The 20,443-nt window shown below is 35.2% G+C and overlaps 1 protein-coding gene across 2 annotated transcripts in view; it reads left to right on the forward strand.

Moving 5' to 3' along the window:
- The window catches only part of cacna1d (calcium channel, voltage-dependent, L type, alpha 1D subunit), a 102,856-nt gene that overhangs the window by 51,966 nt on the left and 30,447 nt on the right, over nucleotides 1–20,443 (forward strand). Inside the window, exons 5-25 of one of the 2 annotated variants that reach the window (XM_015377771.1) lie at nucleotides 505–647; nucleotides 2,980–3,132; nucleotides 4,760–4,956; nucleotides 7,167–7,270; nucleotides 7,435–7,604; nucleotides 8,640–8,714; nucleotides 9,990–10,077; nucleotides 10,712–10,872; nucleotides 10,983–11,208; nucleotides 11,883–12,090; nucleotides 12,249–12,369; nucleotides 13,680–13,794; nucleotides 13,920–13,971; nucleotides 14,082–14,142; nucleotides 14,729–14,879; nucleotides 15,036–15,165; nucleotides 16,665–16,724; nucleotides 16,813–16,872; nucleotides 19,259–19,365; nucleotides 20,039–20,126; nucleotides 20,286–20,393. In XM_015377771.1, coding sequence (XP_015233257.1) covers nucleotides 505–647; nucleotides 2,980–3,132; nucleotides 4,760–4,956; nucleotides 7,167–7,270; nucleotides 7,435–7,604; nucleotides 8,640–8,714; nucleotides 9,990–10,077; nucleotides 10,712–10,872; nucleotides 10,983–11,208; nucleotides 11,883–12,090; nucleotides 12,249–12,369; nucleotides 13,680–13,794; nucleotides 13,920–13,971; nucleotides 14,082–14,142; nucleotides 14,729–14,879; nucleotides 15,036–15,165; nucleotides 16,665–16,724; nucleotides 16,813–16,872; nucleotides 19,259–19,365; nucleotides 20,039–20,126; nucleotides 20,286–20,393 — 2,578 coding nt within the window. The remainder of the gene's footprint in view (nucleotides 1–504; nucleotides 648–2,979; nucleotides 3,133–4,759; nucleotides 4,957–7,166; nucleotides 7,271–7,434; nucleotides 7,605–8,639; nucleotides 8,715–9,989; nucleotides 10,078–10,711; nucleotides 10,873–10,982; nucleotides 11,209–11,882; nucleotides 12,091–12,248; nucleotides 12,370–13,679; nucleotides 13,795–13,919; nucleotides 13,972–14,081; nucleotides 14,143–14,728; nucleotides 14,880–15,035; nucleotides 15,166–16,664; nucleotides 16,725–16,812; nucleotides 16,873–19,258; nucleotides 19,366–20,038; nucleotides 20,127–20,285; nucleotides 20,394–20,443) is intronic. The other variant, XM_015377772.1, reaches the window with a different exon arrangement.

Genomic DNA, 20,443 nt, shown 5'->3' on the forward strand with positions numbered 1-20,443 from the left:
TATATATATATATATATATATATATATATATATATATATATATATATATATATATATATATATATATATGAGAAATGTTTGTTGTTGCAGCCAAATGCTTATGCTATGTCGGCATGTTTATGGCACGACTCCCTGAGATTAGGGAGTGCCAAGATGGCTTTAAGTGACTTCAGTTTTTTTGGTCTATCAGCTATCCAATGGATAAATGGAGATCAGTGGTTTCACCATAATCCTTAGCTCGTTCTAGGAGTAACACATAGCTAAAACTAAAGTACAATCTACAAGGGATATCAGAAACTTTGGCCTTGACGGTGTACAGTACTTGAAATGGCTCACACTGATGTAACCTTACCTGAAAAATAATAAAAGACAAACATGTTTGTTATTAGCATTTTAACATGTTTCCTTTAATAATTTAGCTTTGGCTGTTTGGCAACATTGTTCCCTCATTTGTCATTTTCTGTTCCTGTTTCTGATCCTGCTTTTCTGCTGTCTAATAACCAGGTTGTTCAGTGTTGTCCTGGAAATGATTACCAAAGACGCTGACTCAGGGGGGCAGACTGGAGGCAAACCAGGAGGGTTTGATGTGAAGGCCCTCAGAGCCTTTCGCGTTCTTCGACCTCTTCGCCTTGTTTCTGGAGTTCCCAGTGAGTTCATGCAGAAACTTCTCACCATTTTTTTTTCTATGACTCTGTGTCAAATCCCATTTTTATTATATTTTTGCAATCTAATTGTTTGAAAAAAGAAATGCGCTCTTTGTTAACTTAAAGAGCTACACGCCATTTCATTTTTAGAATCTTGATTTTTAGAAAAAAAAAAGTTAAGTTTGGGATTATACTAAAATATGCCTTAAACAGTATTAATCTGCTGTCAGTGATCCAGGTTGGCATCATGTATTTCTTGCTTTGTTTTTTTAGCTGACTTTGTTGTTCCTCATATAGTTATGAACAATATTTATTTAATGTTTTATTTAATAAAACATTAAATAAAATTTCTTTCCAGATAAAAGTAGATACATTTTTTTATCACAATGAAAACAATGTACAAAAATACCAATCCCCAAAAATTGGAATTTATTTCTTCCACCATCTATTTATCTACCTTGCATTTTATTACAATTACCTAATAAATTCAAATAACAACGTGCACAGATCTCATAACACTTCCCTCTGTGAACCAGGAAAATGCTTTCTTCTTCCCTATGTCTGTTTCCCAAACACATGAACTTATATCTACATGCGTGCAGATCTGTTTGCTTGATTTGAGTTTCCATGGCAGCAGATCATTTGAATGTTTGATCTTGGAAAAGATTTTAGAAACCTGATGCTTGACTGAAAATGTCTTTTTAGCTCTGCTCTTGTGTGATCGTTGTCTTTGTGCGGTTTAATTAGACTGTAACATGGACAATAAGGTCTGGGCTTATCATGTCATTATCAGAGCTGATAGAAGAGGTAAACAAACTTTGATTTCATGTTACTACAGATGTTTTATACACAGTATGTGGTCCTTAAACTAACTGGTATTTTGATAATTGTGAGTTCACAAATAGTGCATCTTATTTTTCACTCAAAGTGTAATTAAATCTGATGTAAAAGCATTACTCAGCCCCCAGAAAAAATTAGAAAGATGCCACCAAAGTGTGCAGTGAGAAAGGCACAAGGCCAATTGTGGGAATCAAAGGAGGAAGTTAAGGTGGGGTGTAGTCAGGATCAGGTCAGGATTTATGATGCATCCTATTTGTACCCATATGTTGGAAAACCATGTAGAACAAATTCAACGTCCACAGGCAGGAAATTGGAACCCTATGCCCTCAGATTAAATCACTCTGACTTCCCAGTTTAAGTTCTGAAGTAAATCAAATGCACCTCTAGACAAGAACCAAGCTACATAACTAGATAATTTTAACCAAAAGGACAAATCTATTGCAGTACTCCTGTTTCAACCCATAGAGGTCAGCATTAGGACATTTTTTAGCCAAATATTGCAGAGCTAAAAAACTTGACAAATTTTGTAAAAATTGGAGCTTTAGAAAAAATATAGCTTTCTTATTTGGGGTTTAGTTGCTCTTTATGTTCAAACAATTACTGTATTAGTTTTAATTACAAAGATATTGATTTGGTTTGAATACACATTAATTATTGCATATTTTATTTCAGGCCTTGTATTAGTTAGAAAGACATTTCATATAATTTGGTACTTCTCAACCTCTTAACAATACCTATTGGTCCCGTTTTAATTATAACTTCATCTAGCAAACATAGGGAACAAACCCTTGACAGAAACTGCTTAGTTTTTTGCTCCATCAGAGCGCTTTAAGCTATGACTAGTCTCAGGCTTTTCCTCCGGCTTGATGCGGCTTCTTCAGATGAGAGCCGCTTTACCCTTTAAGTTAAAGTTATGGAGCTGCTACCTGACCATGTACGGAGGGGAAGATTCAGGTTCTGTATTTTCCTGTCTCCACCTGCACCGCAGCCAGCATTATGTATAGCAGCTTGATAAACTTCAGAGAAACTGCATCAGCAATATAACCAGTTAGAAGGAATGGCTTGTCGGGGTAGTTCTCAATACTGCAGTGGATAACCAAATTTTATAAAACTTAAGCATAAAGCTCAAATTTTCTTGCAAACGTCTTCAAAAAAATAATGATATTTGTGGCAAAAAGTGAAGGTGGCCGATCCAGGACCCCGCTCTACCCTGGGCCCGGGACAACAGGCCCGGTTGTCCCACCTGTTGGCGAGCGTGATACAGTATTTGTCTCTAAAGTAAAAATAATTTTGTTATTCTTGAAACTTATCATTTTTAAAAATGCTGACTCGTCCAAGCCTGAATTATGAAGTATGGGTGTCAAGTAAGGACCTTATTTTAAGATATTATTAGGTAAAAGTAAAAAGTAAACCACAATCAGTTCTGCTGAATAGTCTAGATTAGTGTACAAGCATGTTGATGTTATGATTCGGTGACATCTGTGTATGTTTGCAGGTTTACAGGTGGTTTTAAATTCCATAATCAAAGCCATGGTCCCCCTCCTTCACATTGCTCTGCTCGTCCTCTTTGTAATCATCATCTACGCCATTATCGGCCTGGAGCTCTTCATTGGAAAGATGCATGCCACATGCTATGTCATAAAAACAGGTAAAGTAGCTCCTAAACTGATCTTTTTTTTAATATTTACTTTGTTTCTCACACTAAACAGACGAAGTGTAAATCTGAGATTACGGTAGATACAGGGTATAATCCCTTGGAATAAATGGGATAATGCCCCTTGTAGGCGAATGGTGACAAGCAAGTCAAAACAGGATTGAGCAGATGGTGGATTAAATCTGGTGATTAGATGACTAATATCAAGCTATTATGTAAACACTCTCACACTTTAGCCTAGAATTGCTTATAGCATGGCATCATTCAAGAAATAGGGACCAGTTTATGGACAAATAGGCATAAATGTCATAAAATGCAGAGTAAATGTACACTTCATTTAGCTGTTTATATCGGAGTCTGCTGTTTTGTCATTTGACCAAACTGATTCGTAAAGAAACGCATGAAGAGTTTTGTGCTCCATTTAGTTCAAAATTATTGAAAATGCTGTTGAATAACAGAAAAACATGGTTGCCATGTCTGTTTTTTGTTGAACACCAATAACCTTTAAGCCAAGCAGTAAATATGTGAAACCTGCATACAGTGGTGGTGGGCAGTTGCCCAGGGCATTATTAGAAAGTGAGAGGCGGGAATAGTTACACATGAGCCTGAAACTGAAACTAAAATATTATTTATGGTTTTGCATGTACATTAAAAAGGAAGGTTTGACCTTCCCTCCTGTGTGTTAAGTTTGTAAGCATCCGATGCTTGCTGTTGAAAAAAACAATGATTAGGATATGTGCTTCTGCAGGACAATGATTTACTCTACCCTAAAAAGAAAGCCACATATATTTGTATACAAAACAATGATTTCTCTTGGTATGGTGTCACTAAGCATTGATAATGCTGCCGTTATTGTAAGTTAAATATTACCTTTTTATGTGAACTGCTGCACCATTTTTATCTTCTCTACAAAGGGGATTTATTTTACCAAATAGTTTTTTTTTCCGTTTGAGCTTGTCTTTTATGTATAATTAAATATCCATTTCAGGTTACACACCTAATATTTTGTTTTATATAAAATTCAGAATGTTCAAAAGCTGTTGGCACACTTTTTTTGTGGTTTTACGTGGGTCTAAATGTAAAGAAATAAAACAAGTGTGTACTGCTTTGAGGAGACAAATTTGCATTGCTACTGTGTAAGGGCTTATTTTTAACCAGTTCTTCATAATTAATGTTTTCCTGACTGCTTGTGGCATAAAGTTTAACACTATAATCCCAGAACAGGAGCTTCCCAACTGATAGAATAGCTATTAGCTGAATTATTAGAAAACAGGTCAAACTATTGTCAATTGGAGCAAATCTTTTTCAGTATATCAAAGCTTCATCATTAAGTTGAGATAAAGTAAAACTGTTGATGTTTTTTTCTGCAACATTTAGACAGTCTTCACATAAATTTTTAAATGTTAAACATGAGGCATATCAGAGGGTGCAATACTGACACTGCTGAATATGTCTAGCAAGAATGAAAAAAAAAACCTGCAATCAAAATTGGTGACAGGTCGGTTTATATCAATGCAGATGTTTTTTTTGGGGGGGTTATTATGTCTTTAACATGCAGGGGGTTTAATTACATTAAATGAGTGCTCTTAATTTTGTTTTTCAAATCTTTCTTTAACATCAGGAGCCCTTGCAGAAGAGGAGCCTGCGCCATGTGCCGTCTCAGGGCACGGTCGTCGTTGCCTGGTCAATGGCACCATTTGCAGAGAGGGTTGGCAAGGGCCCAACAACGGGATCACCAACTTTGACAACTTTCTGTTTGCTATGCTCACTGTTTTCCAGTGTATTACCATGGAAGGCTGGACAGATGTTCTCTACTGGGTAATCTAATATAATAAAGATGACTCCAAAGCCTCGCCATAACCAAACACTTCTTTAATAGAATTGGAAACTGAAATAAAATGAATTGGAAATAAATAAAAAAATATGCCTCAAAGGCTGATTTTCCAATCAGTAAATATGTTTCTTTTTATATACTAAGATGACAGGACAGAATATTATTTTAAGGCATTTTATTTATACCTGAGCCAATAAAAGAGATGAAGATGCTATATGACATATTAGGAAATTAAACTGTGCTAAGTGCATAATCTTTTACCCGGCAAAGTTGAAGTAAAATGACTGTGAATTGTGCTAAATATGTAATTGAAACCTTTAAGATAAACACATCAGGCGCACTCATATAGCCCCCTCCTCACATGACATTTCCTTCAGAGCTTCAGCTTTAACAGTCATTTGTCTTTGAATAAACAAGTTCCATTAATTTAAAAAGCTTGTCCCCTTAAAAACACTCAGCTTCTAATGAGTAAAAACCAGCAATGGCTTTTAATTAGCCAAAGCACTTATGAGATCCATCTCGGTCCACCCACTCCAGTTTACTGATGGTGAGCCTCATCTATGAAATAATGAACATCTCTTCCTCATTTTCCTTTGTGTCCCCATTTTTTTTTTACCCTTACTTCACAATTTACTGCGCGTTTGATGTATGTGTTGCCATGGAAATGACATGCTAATGTTGGTGTTTCTGTTGTTGGAGGAGAAAGATGGCTCGACCAATCTAAAACAATAGAGAAGCAACTAATGGATGGATGGTTTTCTGTAACCATATTTAAACTAAGTAGCTTTAACGTTTTAGACACAGTGGATGTCTGATTGATTTGGATGCTTGAATTTATGAATGAAGCTTTGTAGAAATTCAGTTGAGTGATTGTAAGCTCAAAAAAGCCAACTTCTTGTTTATAGGGAAGCAAGGATGCACTAATCCAAGAGGTTTAATGGGGCTAACTTCTAATATCAAACCTTTGTAAAGCTAATACCTGCAGATTCCAGTTTTAGCTGATTCTGATTTATAATAGTTTATGATCTCTAAATGATAAAAGCTATTTTTTTATCCACTTTCTCCATAAACAATGAAGAAACATGTTTTCTTTACCAGGAAATAGCACCTCTTACCACAAAGCAAAATACTAAAATAAAAAAAAAATCTGCCAGTGCATTAATGCAATTCTGCCAGTCTAACTGTTGACATTTTTATTGTTAATATTGGCAGAGTAATCATTTTTACTTGTCTGACATAGTAAGATTAAGCCCTGCAAAAAGGACTGGCATGCCTGGTGTAGATATGTATAAAACCTTTTAAAAGCCTGTTTTAATTGTAGCATTATTAAAAAACTTTGTTAAGTTTTTAGAACATTAAACTTACCTACATTTCCATCCTCTACACCATATGTCCCTCAAGGGTTTGTCATTATCCAGGCTATATTTTCATCTATTTGATTGAATTTTGAAATATTAAAACTTAAAATAGACATTCTCATGTCTAAGCAGGAACATGTTTTTGTTTCCTTAATTACAAAAATTGAAGCTGCCTTAATTGAAGGACACATTCTCTTTGTATGTTAAAAACTTGCCAAAAAGAAATTATCCCCTATAAAAAAAACAATTCACAAAAATGTTTATGCTTGGTGATACGTTACTCATCAGGGATGTTCCTACAAAAATGAGAAACGAAATAAACATGCAACATCTTTTCTTAACATGGCGGCTTTTTTTTCACCAGTTAACAGATGTACTCAAGCTAAAGTGGGATTTCTCCGTTGTGAGCACAAACTGCTGCAAGAAAGGATAAAAATATCCTAAGGCTTTTCACACATTTCTATCAGCGCTGCTAACAAATGTGTATTTATGAATATACAGTATTTTAGTACTTAATGAAGGAAGCTTTCTGTTCCTGTGTAGGTTATGTAATTAAAGGATGTACTTTACATTAAGGATGAAAATTACAGTTAATATGACAAGGATTTTTTTTTTTGGACTAATCTCTTTCCCTTCATTTCCAGAAATGCTTTATTATAAACTTTAAATTAAAAAAGAACACAACAATCTTTCTTGCACTGAGATTTCAGTTTTTATTACTGAACATTACAACAAGTTAATTCCTTTACTTGAGTATTTCATTTATATTTTAACTGCTATTCTTAGATATTTAGACTTTTGGTGAATTACCATTGATTTAACTTCTTCCAATGCAGATGAACGATGCAATGGGCTTTGAGCTGCCGTGGATCTACTTTGTCAGTCTGGTCATCTTTGGATCCTTCTTTGTTCTGAACCTGGTTTTGGGAGTTTTGAGTGGGTAGGTTTCAGTTTCTATTTTTCTCTTGTCAGAAACTGTTTCTTAATCTTCAAAACTTAGACCAATGTTACAGAAAATTAAGTGACTATTACTAACCTCATTATCAACCTTACTGTACAATCTAGAGAAACTTTCTGCTTTTGGTTGCCTCTTTTCTCCTTCAGAGAGTTTTCCAAAGAGCGTGAAAAGGCCAAAGCTCGGGGGGACTTCCAGAAGCTGCGTGAGAAGCAGCAGCTGGAGGAGGACCTGAAGGGCTACCTGGACTGGATCACACAAGCCGAGGACATTGATCCTGAGAACGAGGAGGAGGGAGATGAGGAGGGCAAGCGCAATCGTGAGTTTCCACCATCTTATTTTTTGTTTGTTTTTTATTCTTGTTTTGCAGCAGGAACATTCCAACCATTGCATGTCTATGAAAGTTAACATCAGTTCACAATTCAGCAAATATTTGTTCAGTTTAAAATGGAGAATTCAGAAATATAGTTCAAGTTAAAAGTAGTAAAGTAGTTAAAACCTTAATTCCAGATCATTAAATATTTTTGGATTTATTCATAATTTTTAACTACTTCTAAAATAAGGACCAACATCCTATTTATATAATTGGTAATAATGCAGCTACGTAATAAATCTGGCATGATGCAGGGAGCATCCATTTTTACAAAAATCATACAAATGTCATCTTCTGTGTTTTAATACTCCTACAGTGCATTGCAGTCAGTTCATATGCACCTGTCAGTGTTCACCTTCTCCAGTTTCTGTGCTGCTTTTACCACTGCTGCTGCTGTTGTTGTGGTTGAAGGTGAAAACACTAACGTTCTCTCCTGTGCCTTGTAAACACTGCCTGTAGAACGCTGCTAACATCAGATGTTCCCTCTTCTCCTCCCCTCTTTCTCCCATATGTTGCCACATCTCTTCTTTGCTTTGAACAGCTGTTTACTTTTCTAACCCCTGTATTTTATGTTCTCACTGAAGTCTTGACTCTTGCTAATCAGCCCAGTCTTAGAATGTAATAAGTGGTTATTGTGTCCAGAAATATTAAAAATATGAGACACTTGACGTTTCTTTCCATTCTTACGATTTAATTACAACTAAGTCTCCTTAATTATCAATGATCTCATAAATATATTACCTATGAATAAACATGACTGATGAGGACCTTTATTATTATATTATACTCCACAGTAATGACAGTTTTAATCCATAAATCTTTTCAATTGTTTATCAGTGTTTTTCTGGATACTGTAGCTGCATCAGTAGTTTGTTGAAGAAGCTTCCTCTAGCTATTCATTCCTCTCTCTTGTTCTGCTTTGTATTGACTCACTGCTTCCCCTGCTGTCTGCTGTGTGAACTGCATGTTGATAACACCAAGGGGTCACACTGGCTGACCTCACTGAGAAGAAGAAAGGAAGGTTTGGCTGGTTCTCTCAGTCCACAGAGACACAGGGTAAATGCATTTGTGTGCAACTGAATGCAGGAGTGTCAGGAAGAATTCATCCATTCCTGTGCATGTTCATGAGGACATTTCATCCTCGTCCCAAAGAGTGTCTCCGCATTGCTGGGCTTTACTCGCTGTATTTTGACCTTTTAATTTGTGTCACTTCTAAAATGGATTAATTTTTGGATGTTATTTTATTATAAAGAAAAACTGATATAAGAGAGGTGTAATTAATAGTAAATAGTCAAATACAAACCACAGATTTAAAGGTAGTTAATCCTCAAAAGACTAAAGTTAAAAACAGAATATAAGTGTTAATATTAGTGCATGGTGCAGGGTCAAAGTCTTAAAACGTTTAAATGTTATTGAACTGGCATTATTTGACACTGAAAGGTTACTCTACCTATTGTATAGTTAAAGCTTTGTTATTCCTAGACTTATGGGGTTACACATTGTCCCTATTTGAACTGCATGTTTCATTGAGTTTCCCAAGTTCAAAGAACTTTTAAGAGAAAATCAGCAGCTTATTGTGACTTTATTGGTTTAGGAAAACAGACCAAAAAATATTGAGAAGTCTCCAAGTTTAACAGTCTCCATTGTTAAACTTGCTGTTTATGAGATTGGCTGAAATATAACAGCAAATTGTATTAGGCTCCTATTGGATCAGAAGTGTTTGCATAAAGATTGTGCATCATTTCATCATCATCTTCTTCATATGGAACTCATTCTCCCTTTCTCTTCTGTAAAGATACATTTTCCTGCATGTGTGAATCATCCTATTTTCAGTCATTTATGAATGTTTTGACATTTCGTCTAAATCAACACTTGCTGCAGAGAAACATTGATACGTTCTGCACATTTCCCACGAAAGGCATCAGATTAAACAACACACTCCACTTATCACTACTAAGCTTTTTCAGGAAGTATAACATTTATCTAAAAACATTTTTGAGTTTGAAGATGAAAATAAATTAATAAATTGTGTTTAAGATCGTGCCTACGTTGAACTTTCAAACTTTGTTATGTTACATTTCTGCAGTTGTCCTCCTTATATATTTCTTTATTTTTATTGCTTTATTTCTGTTGTTTAAAGTTATTGATCTCTTTTTAAATGGGTTTAGTTTCTGAAATAAATACACATATGTAACAACTAGCACACTATACAATATACACTTAACATAGAAAATAATACGTTTTTAAATAAAGTTTCAGGACGTGAATCTTGTTAATATTTGAATTTACCCTTTTTTTAACCTTTGTAACTTTGTGCGTGTGACTCCACAGCCAGCATGCCCACAAGTGAGACGGAGTCAGTGAACACAGATAATCATAATGGAGAAGAGGGCAAATCTCCGTGCTGTGGGCCGCTATGGTGAGTTTGACACATCATGCCAAAAATCAGTTATGCAAGAGGTTTTTCATCATAGCTTTCAGATACAGTAGCTCTGCAGTAGTTTAGCTGGAATACTAAATAGGTCACCAAAGACGCCGGCTCTTAAATGCAACACTGGCAGTAATCCATCGGAATTGAAGTCTCTCTGACATAAGCTGAAGAGTCCACTAACGAAGTCAGGTTTTAGAGGTATAATATTTCCCATTTTTATTTGAAAAAAAATGTCTTGTCTTTTATTTCCACCAGTCAGAAAATAACCAAATCAAAGTGCAGGTTAGTACACTTTTGTGGTGCTGCATGGTAGTTATTGATGCGATCCAGCTCATCGTGCATGACTAATTTTGGTCACGTATTTCAGTCATTCTGATCCCTGCTGTTTTCATCCATATATTTCTTCCCCTGATGGTACCGACAGTCCAATGTTTTGTATTTACCAAAAATCCAACCGTTTGCTCCTGATGGGTTTTGATCCTTTTGTATTTGCTGTGATATTATTCCTTTATTTCAATAAATGATTCATTGCATGGGGAAAAGATCAATTTTGCCCTCAAATTTCCAAAAAGGTTTAAGTATAAGTTTAAGACAAAATGTTGAAACTGACTTGTTTTGTTAGTCGCCAGTGGCGACGGTGGAACCGTTTCTGCCGAAGAAAGTGTCGGGCAGCCGTGAAGTCAGTGACCTTTTATTGGCTCGTCATCATTCTGGTGTTCCTCAACACCCTGACCATCGCATCCGAGCACTACAACCAGCCAGATTGGCTCACTGAAGTACAAGGTATGTATTCTTTTTATCTCTTGTTTACTTTTACCATACTGTATATTAACTAAATATATTATAACCTTTTTATTGCTACTGAAAATATGGTATTCTTCTCTCTCCTCCAGATGTAGCCAACAAGGTTCTTTTGGCCTTATTCACTCTTGAGATGCTTGTGAAGATGTACAGTTTAGGGCTACAGGCCTACTTCGTGTCGCTGTTCAACCGCTTTGACTGTTTTGTGGTGTGTGGAGGCATCGTGGAGACAATCCTGGTGGAGTTAGCCATCATGTCTCCACTGGGGATCTCAGTTTTACGCTGCGTACGCCTCCTCAGAATCTTTAAAGTTACACGGTAAGAACATTTCACTCTAATATGAGTTTATGTGATAAATGATCTAATCTGCTGCACTAAGCACATTAGATCATGAAAGATCTATGAAAGAGAATGAATCAAATTGTTGTAGCTTTTTTTATGTGGTTCATGTAATTTCATTTTTTTAACAAAATAAAGAGTATAGCTTATGGCTGCTTATGTTTAAAGGCACAGTACACAAAATATTACTGCATGCTTTTTTTTTTAATCTAATTTTCTTACAAATTCACTGTAATCAAGAGCAACATATTGCTCATCCTAATATTATACTACATATATTTTCATTTATATTATTATATTATTTCATTTATTTGCTTCCAGCTTTACCATTGCAGATGTAACTTTTGACTTTTTTCTACTGAGATTATCTGAAGTGTCAATTTATGTTTTTTATTAACACTTTGGCTAAAGATGAAGGAAGGAAGGAAGGAAGGAAGGAAGGAAGGAAGGAAGGAAGGAAGGAAGGAAGGAAGGAAGGAAGGAAGGAAGAGAAATTGTTATTATAACTAGTTTTGAAACCAGCAACACCTCAGACTAAGATAACAGTGACATAAACATCTTCATATAAAACATGTCATTATAATATTATACATTATCGTATCATGTAATAATCTGTTGTGTTTCTCTCTTAAATCATTTTCTTCCTCCTTCAGTCACTGGGCATCTCTCAGTAACCTGGTGGCCTCTCTGCTTAACTCCATGAAGTCCATCGCCTCCCTGCTGCTGCTGCTCTTCCTCTTCATCATCATTTTCTCCCTGCTTGGCATGCAACTGTTTGGGGGAAAATTCAACTTTGATGAGACCGTGACCAAAAGAAGCACATTTGATAACTTCCCCCAGGCTCTTCTCACTGTGTTTCAGGTTTGTGTTTGCAAAAAATCAGCACTTAACTGAGGGTATGATTTATTAACCTCAAAGGCTCAAATTTAATGTCAAATATAACATTCTGATAAATACAGTGCCAATATAACAGAGTATTTTTGTTTAGTTCTTTTATTATTTTTCATGTTATTCTCCAGATCCTTACAGGAGAAGACTGGAACACTGTGATGTATGATGGCATCATGGCATACGGTGGTCCAGCATCTTCTGGAATGGTGGTCTGCATTTACTTCATCATCCTCTTCATTTGTGGAAACTGTATCCTCTTCCTGGTTATCAAACTAATACACATCATCCATAGAGCATTGAAAACGTATTGATATTGTATTAAACTCCCGATTTTTTCATAAAGCCCAAACCTTCATGAGTGTACTATTGTGCCAGAGTGTGCCGTTATAAGGTTTGACAAAATTACATAACAATCATATATTTTTATTGCTCTGAAACTTGACCTACTGTAAGCTCTTCTGTTATCTTCACTGTTTGTGATGAACAAAGTTCTGCCTATAGTGCAAAGATTGTATGTAAAACAGATATTGGATTTGACATTTAACCTTTTTTTTAAGTTACTATTACAAAGTCTATTATAAAACACTTTTATACATGATCCCTTTTCTGTGAAAGCCAATCGCAAAATCTCCCTAATGAAAATGATAACTAATGATAATTGATCATTAGGAATCAACAAATGTCAACCTTTGTTGTTGTTTTTTGACTCGGATGTATATCGTTTCCATTCCAGTGGATGATGAGTTTGTAGGGATTTTAACAGCTCCCTCTGAATTGTATGTAAAGGTCACAGAGTTTAATGTCCCACCATTATCAGACCAAGCTGACACATGGCTTTGGATAAGGACTAGTATTGAAACAATTAATCAAAATTGATGATTAATCGGTTATTGAAATATTCTTCAACTAATTTAGTAATCGATTAATCGTTAACTTGAGTGTAGAGACTCTAAAACATGCCGTTAGCTGACAGAGCAACCCACCTTGAGCAGCAATTATACCAAAATTGCAAAAAGAAATGTGTAAACATTTTGCATTTAAGATAAAAATATCTTTTGCCTGTTAATATGCTCTATCCAGAACTCCTCAAGTGCAAAAGTCTTCTTTAAGGAACCTTTTGCTATCCAATTATTAATTTGAAAAATAATCAACAGATGAATCGATTTGCAAAATAATCATTAGTTGCAGCCCCAATCAGGACATCACTAATATAAATCTATTCTTTGCACCTCTGGATATATTTTCAGATCTAGTCTTGCTGTAGTGCCCTATATGCATAGTTTTCTGTCCAATTTACATTTATCTTTTGTTCTGTTAAAAGAAAAAAGGAAAAAAAAAAATCAAAATGAAATATGTGAGGCATATAGTTGGAATACAGTATGATTTGATATAATTTTTAAAAGTATTGATACTTTTTCAAGGTTCTGTCAAACATACCAATGTTTGCACCTCAGGAAAGCTGGTTTTACTGAATCGATTCATTTCTTTAAAGGTCATGGAGTTTTTTATTTTCTTTAATAATGTTTTTAAATGTTGTTTCCCTTAACTCACTTCTTCAGACATCCTGCTCAATGTGTTCTTGGCCATTGCTGTAGATAACCTGGCGGATGCAGAGAGCCTCAACACAGCACAAAAAGAGGAAGAAGAGGCCAAAAAGAGAAAGAATAGTGCCAAGTACAGATCGCAGCCCTTTCAATTGACCTATTTTACTGGATCCATTTTTAATTTAAGATCCATCCAGCTGTAAAAATACAGCTGCTTGTTTTGTTACTTACTCTGAACTTTCATTTTGTCAACAGGGACATAAATACAGAGAAGAGAAATGAAATAACAGAAGATGGTGAAACAAAGGTCGATCTTATTACCAAATCATCACACTCTTCTGTTAAATCTGCCCTTTTTCACTTTATCAGAGGAAATGTTATTAATTTTTGAATAATAAATGTCCAAATTTTATTTAGATGCCAACAGAAGCGTTGCTAGAGGGAGACAAAGAGTCATATCCTGCTGTTGATTCACCAGGTAAATTACCTTAAAGCCTTAAATGACTTAAATGGGCTGAGTTTAAAAACAACTGTGGAAAAAGTGTAGGAATGTTTAAGTAAAAGGTGTCTATACTTTTATGAGACAAAATATTTATTTTACATTAGAGCACAGCTTTCAGAGACCACCAGAAACATTTCTCTATGTCTTTATATCACTGCTTGGTTTGAAATATTTCTTTGTGCAGGTTTATTTAATGTTACTTTAATCACATTAGACAGAAACTACATTTGCACCTTTAAAAACCCTTAAAATTTTGACTTTATGCATAAAGACAAAAACAAGAAAAGTATTAGAATATGATACATGTTAGTGAGGATATTAGGATTGACAAGCAAAAAAGCTTTTATATCAAAATGTACAATAATCTGAATAAAAATAGGGAATATAAAATAGTTTAACTGAAATAAACAGATGGAAAAGGAAATAGATACATGTTTGTTTTTGCAATATGATCAGTGTAAAGAGAAAATGATACTTTTTCTTTGTATATTTTTTGGTTTGGGTAGTTTTAATGCATTGCAAACAACTGACACTGTGATGACAGTGAAAAACTGTTTCACAGGCGGTGATGAAGATGATGATGATAACAATGGGAACCTTCCTGAGGCCTCGGCGGGGCTCCGGTCCCAGAGGCTCTCTGAACTCACCATGAAAGAGAAGACCCCACCCATCCCAGAGGGCAGCGCGTTTTTCATCTTCAGCAGCACCAACCCGTGAGTCTGATGTTGTCTTTTCAGATCAGAGCTGGTTTCTCTGTTCAAAGGGACTGAAGTCATAAAAAAAAAACCTGAAATCCGTCAATACAGCAGAGAAAAAGAAAAGCTGACATGTGACCTGTTGTGATCATGTTTTTCTCTCTGCTGCTACAGGTTTCGCGTGTTCTGTCATAAGCTCATCAACCACCAGATCTTTACCAACCTGATCCTGGTCTTCATTATGCTCAGCTCTGTTTCCCTGGCTGCAGAGGACCCGATTCGCAACTTCTCTGCTCGCAATATTGTACGTAAAATAACAGGAAGCTGTATGAGGCTGATTCCCAAGTGCAAATTAAAGCACAGGTGATTCACCCCTGCTAACCAGTCTTTTCACAGAGGACTTCTCTACAGTAAGAGAAGCACAGCTTGGATGAAGCCTATCCTCAGAGTCAGACATATACACATTATTATGACTCTTTTGTTATGACTGCTTTAGTTGAGAAAACCTGTTAATGAACTTTTTCACGCTCTCATCTTCTCTCCTCTGATAAATCCCCAAAGATACTACTTTAGCCGTGTGTAATCAAGCTGAATGAATATACTTATTCAGTGGGAAAATGTTGGTTAATTGTATAACTGTAAAGCATAGCAAGCTGCACATGGCCATCCTGAATGTTGGATGGTCCTGATCGTTTAAATCATCAGGAAAAAAAAAGACTGATGTGGTGACATCAAAGTATTAAGAATCAAGAGTTTTGCAATATACTAAACATTGTCACTTTGAATGCCAAAGTTGCTCATTGTATGAACTTTTTCTTATCGCTTGATGCCCACATCTGTTAAAAGTGATGGTGGTTCTAGATGGAGAAGCTCTCAGTGAAAGACAGGGACGTCATAACAAAGAAACAAAGAGAAAACTTGGCTTAAAATGCATCAAAAATCATTACTTAAATAATAATAAGCCAACATTATCACCGCCTGCAAGAGCAGCATAAGTAACCAAGAGTTGATTGGAAGCAGAAACACCCCAAAAATGCAAAAATGCAGATATTTTAGAGATAGATTATTAGAAAGAAATATTCAGAAGGATAAAGCTGGATGTGATATGATTAAAGCTATAATTTTGTGGTAGTTCTCTGACTTTTTAAAATCATTGAAAGCAAGGATTCGTAATAGGATGTAGGGCTGAAACAGTTGGATTAATCATGATTAATCGATTATTGAAATAATCATCAACTAATCAAGTCAAGGATTTGAATTTAGTAAACTGGAGCATATAGACTCTAAACCATGCCATGAAAAAAAAACCCGTCTGTCAATATGTGCTATGCAGAACTCCACAAGTGCAAACATTTTAGCTTCACTTGGTTCAATTTAGTAAAAAATCTCCTTTAAGGAACCTTTGGCTTTCCAATTATTAAGCGAAAAATTTAACAACAGATTAATTGATTTGCTAAATAATTAGTTTCAGCCCTAATAGGATGATTACATAGAGAGGAAGACAGTATACAGGTGTGATAGGAGCTTACAATGAAGAGCCATTGAGGAATTGCAAGGCTGTCATGTTGGTGATGGTTTGGTTTGGGACTGGAGGACATCACATAAAACATTTCGTTTTTGTGCACTAAGACCAAGCTTTATCCTTAAAAAAGCAGATTTTACATTCAGGTATCACCCGGTGCACTATCTAGAGATTTGTGTCTGTTTTATGTGTTAAAGCTACATTATCTTACAGCTAAAAGTTTTTATCAGTTCATGTATGTTCACCTGCAATGACTTGAACTTGTGCATTGCTTTTTGCAGATACTTGGTTATTTTGACTATGCTTTCACCGCAATCTTTACTGTTGAGATCCTGTTGAAGGTAAATGTTCTGTGTGTGCTGTGCTGTGCTGTGTTGGGTAGAGCTTCAGTAACCCTGTGTGCTTATGTCACTCTGATTGCCTTCTCAGATCCTAGGCTATGCAGACTATGTCTTCACTAGTATGTTTACATTTGAGATCCTTATTAAGGTAAACAACGGCGACTGTTGTGCTGCCTGGACAGCATTTTTCGAGCTTGCTGCAAATGTCATTCCTCCCACCGTTTTTAATGTTAGGAAAGAATGGCTGCCTGCTCGTTTTTTTGTCGTCCTAACACTACGACGTGGAGTTATGTGTTTTATGTAAGTTTTTCTCTCGTCTTTCAAAGTAAAGTTCTACTTGTAAAGTAGACTTGGCGACTATAAGATGCACCTCTTTGCTGTGGTTTTAGAGATTTCTTTAGGTCGTCCTCACTGCGGTTACAAAATTTGTACATTTTTCTTGCCACATTTTCAGCCTTTAGCTTTTAAACTTTAGGACAGAACCCCTCTTACTGTACTTTTTTAATTATGTCGGTATTTTCTTTCAAAAATTAGCTAATTTAATAAATTCAAACTACTTCTATTTTACTTTTGCTTCAATGGTATGTTTGTTCAATTTTCCTTTGCATCTAAGGAAATATAGGAGGAAAAAAGTACCTTTTTTCACTGCATCGTTTTTACATATCTGGGAATTTCAGCATTAAATAAGTTATGATACACCCAAAAAATACAGCGTGCTGCCAAAAATATTAAAGCTATATTTGTTTTACAAGAAATATAAGATAAAAAACTAAGTGTAACTTTGGCAATAAGATGAACTTCAAAGTAAAACTACTTTTTGGCTTACAAACATTACAGTCTTTTTTTTAAAGATAGGGTTAAAACATGTGTTTTAACCCTATCTTCACATTAGAAATGTTTATTATATATATATAATATACTTATAGTGCAATAGAAAAAACATTAGAAAATTTTTTATTAATTTTATAATTTTCCCTACTGCTTGCTACTGCAGTCAAAAATCTTTTATTTTTTTGTTATAACCCGATCAATAAGCTCAATAATTCAAAACCCTGCAATAATTACCGCAGAAAACACCACAGCTACTATTTAGTCCTTTCCCGCATCCTGTTGCTCGCTGCATGTTTGCATCAGGTAAATCTTCTGTGTAACGGCCGTAGATTAAAAGTCTGTCAGAGGATGTTGGATCTGTTTGTGTTGCAGTCGTAGGCTTAGTCTGTGTAGTGACTGAATTTGAGGACTTCTGCTCTCCTTGTCATGTCTCAGCAGTTTGCATTGTTTACTGTGCACATGTCTGTCAGAGTGTGTATATGCATGCTTATTTCATGTACTCTTTTAGAATGCATTGTTTATTAATGTGAAAAAGCACAGACCAGTATGAGATTCTCACTGTGTGATAATCTTTGGTAAAAGAATACCAAAGAGTCATGGTATTGACACATGAACTTGCTAAAGAGCTAATTAACATGATGTAATAGCTTTTATTTAAAATATATACTGTAGCATGAAGATCATTGGTTGTAAACAGTGTGGCCTTAATGAGAATGAAAAGTAGTGTGTAGGTAAATACTTAATGGACTGAACTTCTGTTATACATTTCCAGCCATGCAGTCACTCCAACCCCTTTTGCACTGAGGCTCATTTACTCAGTTGCACTGATCAGTAAGCAGTCAGGGTTTAGTACCTTTCACAGGGCAAACCAATTTATGATTGTGATTATTTCACTAGATATCCAGATAAAAAAAAGCTTCTACTTATCCTCAGATATCCTGATCATAACACTAATTGCTTGAAAAAGGAGTTGTCTCCCTTAAGGATGGACAATATTTTATTTTTGTAACAGAAAATTCACCAATATCTTTACTTATGGTCTTTTCCAAGCATGATTCAAATGAGTGCTGTTATATTTCCTGAAACAAATCCTCATTTGAAAACAAAGTATTAGTTGTATTATTTACTCTGGTTATCTTGGTCTGAGATTTGAATCTTTTTTTTTATTTGATCTGAAATGAAAAAAAAATTTGAGGCAGCAAATACAGAGCTGTAGTTTCCCCTCCCTGATTGTGTATTTTTATTACCAGCAGAGACATTTCCGATGACATATCTCTTTTAAAGAGGAAAATTGAAGTATCCGTCATTCAGCCATATGACCAGCAGTATAGCTGGTAGAAGCTCAGCGCTGTGGTCATTCTATGCTTTATGTATTGTTCTGCACCATGTCTTTTCTATTTATACTAAATGCTGAAAACTCGGTGAAATATTCCCTCAAACCTGCTTTAACACTGTCAGTGATGATTCAATCATTTAGTAGACAATGCAGTTCCAAACTAAAGCTGACAAAAAAAGGTTGGGAATTAAAATGGACGTGCTCAAAAATCAACCTTTTGTAATTAACAAAAGAAATTGTACAGATATAAAGGTTTCATTGGGTTTTTAGACTTTGGTTTAGAAACTAGCCTAAGTCAAGCTTTTGTTTCATCTGCTCTGTGTTTGTAAAAAAAATATTTATGTAACATTTTGACCTATTTGTTTAGATGACAGCATTCGGAGCTTTTCTTCATAAAGGAGCGTTCTGCAGAAATTACTTCAACCTATTGGACCTGCTGGTTGTCGGCGTTTCTCTCGTTTCCTTTGGCATTCAGTAAGCATCAATCCATCTCTTCTTGGTAGAACTGATTTTGTATTCCTTAGGGGGAAATTCATATTCGCCTTCTGAAACTTGATGTGGTTTCTGTTTTACTGGGAGAGTTTCTTTAATTATTGTACTTGGTAAAAGGTGTATCTTTAAAGCCAAAAATAGATTTTCACATAGTATTAATTTCTTTAAAACATTTATTCAGCATTTTTTTAAAAGTTGTATGTTTTTTGTATTTATTTTTTTATTGTTTTTTATTATTTTTTTTTTCTTTTTATTAAATTAAATAAAAACAAAAAAAGATAAGAAAAGTTATATGGTTGAAACTAATGATGAAGCCAGAAAATATAAAAAACATTGGGAAATTCTCAAATGTTTATTCTGAAAATGTAATTTGTGGACGAATGAATGGGTGAATAAATGTGAATGAGTATGAGGGGATGTATATGTATATACTGTATATATATATATATATATATATATATATATTTGCATTCTATTTTTAATCAAGAATAGTGATAGCTAAGGTTCTATCTAGTTGTCTCTTGTTGAGACTGTAAATTGTTAATGCTCGACCTGAAAATCACAGAATGTGAAAAAAATGTTGAATAATTATGATAAAGATGTAATGCTGTTTTCAAGAATTTAAGAGGGGTGTGTTTTTTCCCCCCCTCCAAAGGTCGTCTGCTATATCAGTGGTGAAAATTCTTCGTGTTTTGCGAGTTCTCCGTCCGCTGAGGGCCATTAACAGAGCCAAGGGACTTAAGGTAAAAAACAAACTGTGTTGCTTCATGACTGAGAGTTTCGCTCCATGAATGTGTGCCGTTCTCCCTGTGAATTCAGCCCCTCTGTGACTGCCCGGGGCTTTGTTTCTGATACAGCTCTGTGTATTTGAACTGACAGTTTATAACTACATCCCTTTGCAGCATGTGGTGCAGTGTGTATTTGTGGCCATCAGGACCATCGGCAACATCATGATTGTCACCACACTCCTGCAGTTCATGTTTGCTTGTATTGGAGTGCAGCTCTTCAAGGTACAAAACCTCAATGCTATGCATATGCTTAGGATTTGTAATATTTGTAT

Source organism: Cyprinodon variegatus, unplaced genomic scaffold (genome assembly GCF_000732505.1).
Source record: "Cyprinodon variegatus isolate N-32 unplaced genomic scaffold, C_variegatus-1.0 Scaffold158, whole genome shotgun sequence".
NCBI classification, from domain to species: Eukaryota; Metazoa; Chordata; class Actinopteri; order Cyprinodontiformes; family Cyprinodontidae; genus Cyprinodon; species Cyprinodon variegatus.